Source organism: Saccostrea cucullata, unplaced genomic scaffold (assembly GCF_032062105.1).
Source record: "Saccostrea cucullata isolate Sc308-1 unplaced genomic scaffold, CSIRO_AGI_Scuc_v1 ctg4201, whole genome shotgun sequence".
NCBI lineage: Eukaryota > Metazoa > Mollusca > Bivalvia > Ostreida > Ostreidae > Saccostrea > Saccostrea cuccullata.
Window position 1 is genome coordinate 1 of NW_026935710.1, and position 9,017 is coordinate 9,017.

Here is a 9,017-nt window from a genome sequence, read left to right on the forward strand (position 1 = left end):
AAATTCCCCAAATATTTTCATGATTTACACAGAAATTTACCAACACAGAAATACATTTGAATTTTGTATGACACAAACCCAGTATGTTACCTGCTGGAATGTGGTCTATCCCTTCCAACTCCCTCCCCATGAATACAAACAATTCCTTGATAGTGACACAGGTCACATGATCATCACGTGACAAATCTTGAATGCTATTCACTTCTTTTATTTCCTCACCACCATGAATCTAAATCATAACCAGAAGTCTCTGTCGAGACTGTAGCTCTACTTGTTTGTACTTCTTAAGGATGAGAAAAGTAGCCATTGCCATCAGACCAAAACTGTAGAAGGAGTAGCTAAAGGAATTTCACAGACAATTCTATTTTTAGTAACAAAAGCAACACTGTTCATTGAAATCAAAAACCGATGCACTATTCTATGTATCTTAGTGTAGTCTACTTTTGTGCCAAGTTAAATTGAAATCACAACAAAACTGTAGAAGAAATAGCGTTTTAAAGGATATTTTCATAGAAAATTCTATTTTTAGTAGCCATGGCAACACCGTTCATCGAAATCAAAATCCGATGCACTATTTTATGTATCTTAGAGTAGTCTACTTGTGTGCGAAGTAATATTGAAATCAGACCGAAACTGTGGGAGGAGTAGCGTTTAAAGAAATGTCACAGAAAATTCTATTTTTAGTAACCATGTCAACACCGTTCATCGATATCAAAATCCGATGCACTATTTTATGTATCTTAGTGTAGTTTACTTTTGTGCCAAGTTATATAAAAATCAGACCAAATCTGTAGGAAGAGTAGCGTTTTGACGGACAGACGACGGACACCTTACTATGGCATAAGCTCTTCTGGTCTCTGACCAGTAGAGCCAATAAAAAGTGTGGGTAAAGTGTGGGTAAAGTAATATACATTTACAACAATATAATGATAAAACTAGAAATATGTCCATAGGACATGAATGCCCCGCGGAAGGTATATTTAAGAAATAAGGTATCATTTTTAAACAGGATATAAATACGGGATATAAATACGGGTTGGTCACGAGATTAAATTCCATAAAGCCCTGCTTTATGATGAATTTAATCTCGTACCAACCCGTATTTATAGCCTGATAGATATTTTAAAATGATACTTTATTACTTATATCTACATTTGTGATTTATCCATACTTTATATTTGCCTGATTGTGACTTTTAACGTGTGAGATGCATTATTTTTTAAACCCAACGGCATGTTCGATATCCACTGAACGCGCGTCGGCCATTTATGACGTCACTGAGAAATTACGTCGAACGATTATTCATAGGCACATCTATGACCTCTTGACCCCGTACCGGTATTTATTCAGTTATAGATACGCATTGCTTTCAGTAGTGTTACATAAAGGAAAACATTTACAAATGTAAATATTAGTAATGCAACATGAAAAGTTGTACTTGTTTATGAAATTTGATCAGAATATGTTGAATAGTGATGCAGTTGAATTGCTTACATCAGTATGTATCAGCATATGAAGTTTGACACTAATTTCTCTATAGTGGGGTCAAGGTCAAAGGAAATGACAAGGTCAAAAAATGTTGATGCAGTTGAAAAGCTCTTATTAATATGTATCAGCATATGAAGTTGAAAAAATATTATAAATGGTTTCTTTACAACTGATTTTAAAACAATTTAATAAAAATGTGGTCAAGGTGAAAAAAAGGTCATGGTCAAAAATGGCGATGCAGTTAAATAGCTCTCTTCAATATGTATCAGTATATGAAGTTTGATAACACTATCTTGAATGGTCTCTTTAATTCTTAGATAAACACTAATTTAAGAAAAGTGAGGTCAAGTTCAAGATAAAAAATCTTGATGCAGTTGCATAGCTCTCATCAATAGAGAGGTTTTGAAAGACATCGTGTACGTGTACTTGTACGTGTAAGTTACACGTACAAGTACACGTACACGTAAACTTGACTTTTATGTAATATTTTCTCAAACGTGTACGCGTTCGTGTGACGTAACAAAAGATGTCATAGGTTAAATTTTATCAAATCAAAGTAATCGTTTGCAAAATGGAAGATTTACGCCTGCTGGCTGCTACTGATAGAGTGATGGAAGAAGAGATTCTCCTTCTTTCTATTATCGATTCAGACAAGAACGTTTGAAAAGAAGTTTGATCTTGAAAGGTTAACAGAAGAGGAGTGCAAATTACTTTTCAGGTTTGAAAAAGCCGATATACACATTGTATTCCATGCATTACGAATTCACGATAAAGTTATTTGTCCTAACGGGATAATTTGTTCTGGACTCGAAGGGCTGTGTATTTTGCTGAGAAAACTTGCTTATCGTAATAGACTTTCCGACAACGGCAAAATATTAGAAAGACCAGATTCAGCTCTGTCCTTTATCATTAACAACATGTAGAAATAGTTTTCTCCAATCACTCTCATCTCTTAGCGCTGACCTTAACCGCTCATGGCTGTCAAATCAGAGTTTGGAAGAATTATCTCATGCTGTTCAAATGGCAGGTGCTCCTTTGTCAAATTGTTGGGGATTTATTGATGGAATTGTTCGACCTATTTGCCGACCATCTAGAAATCAGAGGATAGTTTTCAATGGACATAAAAGAGTCCACGCACTGAAATACCAAAGCATAGTTTTGCCAAACGGTATTATAGCGAACATGTTTGGACCCATTGAAGGGAGGCGACATGATGCCGAATTACTAAGAGAAAGTTGCTTGTATGACCAGTTAGAGAGGCATATGACAACTCCAGCTGGTGATGCATATGTGCTATATGGGGACCCAGCGTATCCACTGTCCACTTTCATCATAACACCATACCATGGACGTATGATATCCGCACAACAAGCCTTATTCAACAAAAAAATGTCAGCGGCTCGTACGTGCGTTAAATGGGCATTCGGGAAAATTCTTGCTTGTTTTCCTTTTCTTGATTAAAAGAAAAACCAGAAGTTATACTTGCAGCCAGTTGGAAAGTATTTTTTAGTGGCGTCCATTCTCACTAATTGTCACACATGCTTATACGGAAGCAAGACGGGTATGTACTTTGGTTTAGAGCCACCAACTCTCCAGGAATACTTGGCAGGATAGCGGTAATATAAACATGTCGTGCAAAAATTCCAAGTGACTAATCATTCGTGGATAACCAGACGCGTAGCCAGCAATGAAATGAAGTGTACGCAGAAAATGGTCGGGGGACTGGGGGCCGCCCTGAGGCCTCCAGTGGGTCCAGGGCGAAGCCCTGGTGATGGGCCAGGGGGCGAAGCCCCCGGAAGCTCATGGATTTTACGAAATGTTTCAGTCATTTTCTTTTAAAAGAAATCACGCTACATCTCTTTTCTCAAGCAAACGCTTAGCTAAATTATACTTCCATGAATAATTCAGGAAGAGAAAGATGATTTAATCAAATTAATTTACGAATATATTGGTATTAGAAAAAAGTTTTCAAGTGTGACAAGATTAAACAGAGAAGTAATTTAATAAGTTATCATTGGAGTTAAAGTATTTCAAAATATAAAGGGGGGTGTGGGCCTTTTGATAACCTTTTTTGGATATCAGAGCTGGATCATGTTTGGTCCTCAGTACATACAGCTTTTGTCCATTCCTGATGATGCCACTAAATACCCATGCACACGCCACAAACACAAAGTCTGTCTTCTTCTCTTTATTCTTTGGTTCATTGAAATATTTTTTTCATTTCTAAAATTGATAAAATAATTGAGTTTTAGTCTGTTGGTTCAAGAAAATGAAACAATTTTTTTTTTATAAATTGCCTTTATTAAATCAATCTTGCTTTTCAGATATATAAATGTCTTCAAAACCACTGACAGTATAATACCACACACAGTGATCAGAGTAATACTTGGAGATCGGTCAACATTGGTGGACGACAACCCCTTCCAAAGTTAGGTAAGAAATATTGGAAGTAACAAGTTTTTAAAACGTTTTAAAGCTAAAGAAAATCTTTGAGTAAGGGTTCAGCCATGGGAACAAATTTTACAATTTTCTTAAATCCCCTTAATATGATCCATAAATATTTTCAGCATAAGTTACTTGTTTATCTCTATTTGCAAAGCATCTTTGGGCGAAATGTAAATATTATAAATACTTAAGAGAAGAAAATTTAATTTATTATTTTTTTTTGCTTCAGATAATAGATTAATATGGACCCCCGTACCAGTGCCCAAGATGTGATGAGGTGTGACCTGTGTGAGATTCCTCTGGTACATGTACAGATGCACTGTGATACATGTCTTGTCAACCTGTGTACCGTTTGCGTTGGAAAACACTTTTCTGTTGATCTTTCCAAACGTCACATAATTGTTGACTTTAAAGATAGAAAATCTACTCCCTCCATGTAAAACTCATGCCAAAGAACGATGTGAAATGTACTGTAAACAATGTGACATTCCTGTCTGCATCAGCTGCCTTACATCTAATGAACATTTGGGTCATGAATTGTCTAAAGTCTTGGAAGTTCTCAATGAAAGAAAGGAAATAATTACCCTTGAACAAGATGAATTAAATAAAACAATTTATCCCATGTACCGGACTATTGCGTCTGATGTACAAAACAGAATAAGTCAGTTAAAAAAGGAATATGGAGATCTCTCAACAGCCATAACAAAACATGGAGAGGACTGGCACAGAGAAATTGACAAACTTGTCAAGAAACTAAAAACTGAAGTTGATGAGATGAAAAACACACAGTTACAAACTCTACAGAAACATCTGGATGAAATAAACAAGACAATGTCTGACATCAAAGATGAAATCAATACATTAGAAATTGTTTTAGATACTAATGACTTATCTGAGCTTTTTAGTGTCAGATCAAATTTATATTCATACAGAAATATTCCAAACGTAATTGTGCCATCGTTACCAAAATTAATTTTAGAAAAGTTCCCAGAGGAAGACATTTGTAGACTGTTTGGGGCCTTATCATTCACTTCTTTAACACCAGATGAACATGACAATAGCATGAAAACAACACAGAAATCACCAGAAGCTGGATCCTCTACTCCAGTCAAAAACATACTTGATGAACCAGAGACTGTCACCACCAAAGACACTGGGTATGACAAACTTAACAATGTGGAGTGTCTGGGTGATGAAGAAATCTGGACAAGAGGACAATATGACAACACAATAAAACTCTACAGCATCAATCAGGGATCACTACTTAAGTCAATCACAACCAAGTCAGGAAACTAGCCCTCTAACATAACAGTGAACAAAGGTGGAGATCTAGTTTATACTGACAGCTATAAAAGAACAGTGAACATTGTGAAGAAAAGAAACATAAAGGAGATGATCAGATTATACAACTGGAGACCTAGCGGTGTCTGCAGTACCTCCTCTGGGGACCTCCTGGTTATCATGTACTGTAATTATGGCAAACCAACAAAAGTTGTCCGTTACTCTGGCTCCAAAAAGAGACAAACTGTTGTCGTTGATGATAAAGGTAAACCTCTCTATTCACAGGGCAGTAGTGACAAATATATAACTGAGAACAGGAACATGGATATCTGTGTGTCTGACTGTGGAGCTAATGCAGTAGTGGTGGTCAATCAGGCCGGGAAAGTGAGATTCAGGTACACTGGACATAATACTTTTCTAATAAGCCAGCTTTTTAATCCACGAGGAATCACCACAGACAGTCAGAGTCACATCCTTACAGCTGATTTTAACAATGACTGTGTCCACATCATAGACCAGGATGGACAGTTCCTCCGTTACATAGACTGTGGACTAATGAATCCATGGGGATTGTGTACGGATACAAATGACAATCTGTTTGTTGCTCAACTGGAAGACAGTCAAGTGATGAAAATCAAATATCTGCAGTAAATGCATCACGATATTGGATTACATATATAATATGAAAAAGGTTATCTGAGTGCTGCATGATAGAACCTTGCAAAAATATTTCAATATTTCATCTTATAATTCATCAAAATACAATATATCCCTGACAAAAATTATAAACACTGTGTAAATGATGGAATGCGAAGTAGAAACTGCAAAGGAAAATTCCTCATGCATGAAAACAATGTGTATTTTTACCAAATAATGTTAGAGATAATAACATTAACACAAAGAATTAGCACCAGTTTAAAGAATGCAAGTTGCCTTAATAGCCATGATCATCTTACTTTTGTCATTAGTTCTACATTTTGATAGAAAAACTAACATTCATGACATACATGTACATTTGAATACATATTTATAAACATGTCCAAAGCAAAAAATGTATTCTTCATTTTCTACAGCCTATAGCTACATGTACAACCAGAACTAGCATTTGAAGTTATCCTAGTAAAACATCACCTTTGATGTGTCATATATGCAGCTAAGCCTATTTTAAATGAACCTGTTAACATTAATCCAGTTGCTCCTCGAAGCAACCAAAGCAACCAAAGAAAGCAATATACTAGGAGTGTTTAATATATGAACAATATATAGTTCCTTTAAACTAGATTGGGGTGTTACACTTATCCCATGTTAGTATCTTTTATCAAACCCGCGACAGGGAACTATTCCCCGAGGGCTTGCTCCTGTCAAGGGTTTGATGAAAAGCAACCAAAGAAAGTTTATTATACTGATGTAAATATATTTCTAAAGTTTGAATTTTCTTTGGAGTTGTACAAAAATCGTGATGACGTCACAATGCTACTGAAGTCCTTATGACATCATTATTCTATGGTTTTGACTCTGGAAATCAAAATATACATTGCATGAAAATTTTTGGGTAGCAAAAACGCCCGGGGTATAACTTTCTATGCGGGGAAATTTTCACACTATGAAGAATAGTTATTTTACCTTCTGAACTTTATATAGGAAACATTTTAACAGAAGTATAATAATGATTTTTGTCCTGCCTGTCTGTTTGTTTGTCTGCAAACTTTTACCTTCGCCATACTTTTGAACATCAAAAAAAGAGACTTCATATTTAGTAAACATACTCCACTAATTGAGCTCTTTCAAATAACACCAAGGTCAATGACCTTGTGATTGACTTTGACCTATATGCTAAAAATAGATTTTTTGTCTGCAAACTTTAACCTTTGCTATACCTTTTGAACCATGAAAGACAGAGACTTCATATTTGGTATACATATTCCACTAATATAGCTCTTTCAAATGACATCAAGGTCAATGACCTGTTGATCTTGACTGTGACAAATTTGCTAAAAATAGCTTTTATAAACCTTCACCATGCTCAATTTTATACCATGAGAGATAGAGACTTCGTATTTGGCATGCATACTCCACAAATAAAGTCCTTTAAAATGACACAGAAATCATGAGACCTTGACTGTGATTTACCTGCAAAAAATAGATTTTTCATACCTTCACCATACCCTTTGAACCATAAAATAGAGACTGCATATTTCTTGTACAGTCTCTATCTCATTTTTGCCATTTTAAAGAGGCTAAATTAGTGGTTACCAAATATATAGTTTTCATCTTCCACGGTTCAAAAGTTATGATGAAGGTTAAAGTTTGCAGACAAATTAACAGACAGGACAAAAACAATATACGTCCCGGGTGCATAAACATGCAGATAAGTCTGTAGAGAAATTATTGATACTGTTCATACTGTACAATGTTTATCATTGAAATATATTTCGCACTTCTTAGCGCAACCATATGAATTTTTTGAACTACCAACTGAATATTCGCGATATCCGCGGTAAAAGTGGTTGCTACTTCAAATCCGCTTTGAAATAAAATCCATGTTGTTCAAGATATTGATCAGTTTTCCAGATACCGAAGTTCGATTGTACTTATGAAATATATACTCAGGTATATGCGTTTACAGGTCACCATAAGAGCTATCCAGGTAAAGGTTGTGACACTGACATTATTTTACAGATCAGCTTGTTTCGTTATCCATTTTAAGGCTGGTTAATATAAAGTTAATTTAGCTGGTAGAGTTTGCTAATGAGTAAACATATCAGTAGTGTCTAAGTAAATATCTGTTTTTAGTTTTGACAATGCCAGAGGTTTTGTTTTTTAATGAAAATTTATGGTACCTGATATTAGTTTTTACATAAATCATATATCACAATGAAGAAGATTAGAAAATGCCAAGCAGTCTGAAATAAATATGCTAACAGCCCAACAAAATTCTAATTAATATATTGCATGTAATATATTATGTACAAGTTGGCAAGTATTAATAAGACGGATATAAACATTGATAAGAATTTTTTTTTAAAAAGGCATCTACCAGGTAGTTCAAGTGACCAAAAAATTTGTCCCTGCATATACATTGTAGCTTCATAGCCCTCTGATTCTCGTCAACATTAAATGTATAGATATAAAGTCATTTTTAGCTCACCTGAGCCGAAGGCCCAATTTAAGTGAGCTTTTCTGCATTTACCGTCTGTCTGTAAACTTTTCACATCGACATCTTCTCAAGAACCACTGGGCCAATTTTGACCAAACTTGGTACAAAGCATCCTTGGGTGAAGGGAAATTTAAATGTTAAAATGAAGGGACATATCCCCTCACAAGGGGAGATAATCAAGAAAAGACAAAAATTGTTGTGTTAAAAAAATCTGAACCACTGGGCCAGTAAACGGAAACTTATGTGGAAGTGGTAATATAGATTCTAAATTGTTCAAATCATGACCCCCGGGGGAAGTGTGGGGCCACAATGGGGAATCAAAACATATCGAAGGCTAGTGAGCTTTTCTGATCACATAAAATTTCTGTAAACTTTTAAGTTTTGTCAAGGCCACTGGGCCAATTTTGATCAAATTTGGTACAAAGCATCCTTGGTTGAAGGGAAATTTTAATTGTTAAAATAAAGGGCCATGACCAATCACAAGGGGAGATAATCAAGAAAAGACAAAAATAGGGTGGGGTCATTAAAAAATCTTCTACTCAAGAACCACTGGGCCAGAAAAGCTTAAACTTATTGGAAGCATCCTAGGGTAGTGTAGATTCTAATTTGTAAAAATCATGACCCCCGGGGGAAGGGCGGGGCCACA

General features: G+C 35.5%; 1 protein-coding gene across 1 annotated transcript; it reads left to right on the forward strand.

Moving 5' to 3' along the window:
• Positions 1-4,764: 4,764 nt before the first annotated feature.
• Positions 4,765-5,229, forward strand: LOC134243608 (uncharacterized). Its single transcript, XM_062725856.1, has one exon. It carries the CDS (start codon positions 4,765-4,767, stop codon positions 5,227-5,229), a length of 465 nt encoding a protein of 154 aa, XP_062581840.1.
• Positions 5,230-9,017: the final 3,788 nt, after the last annotated feature.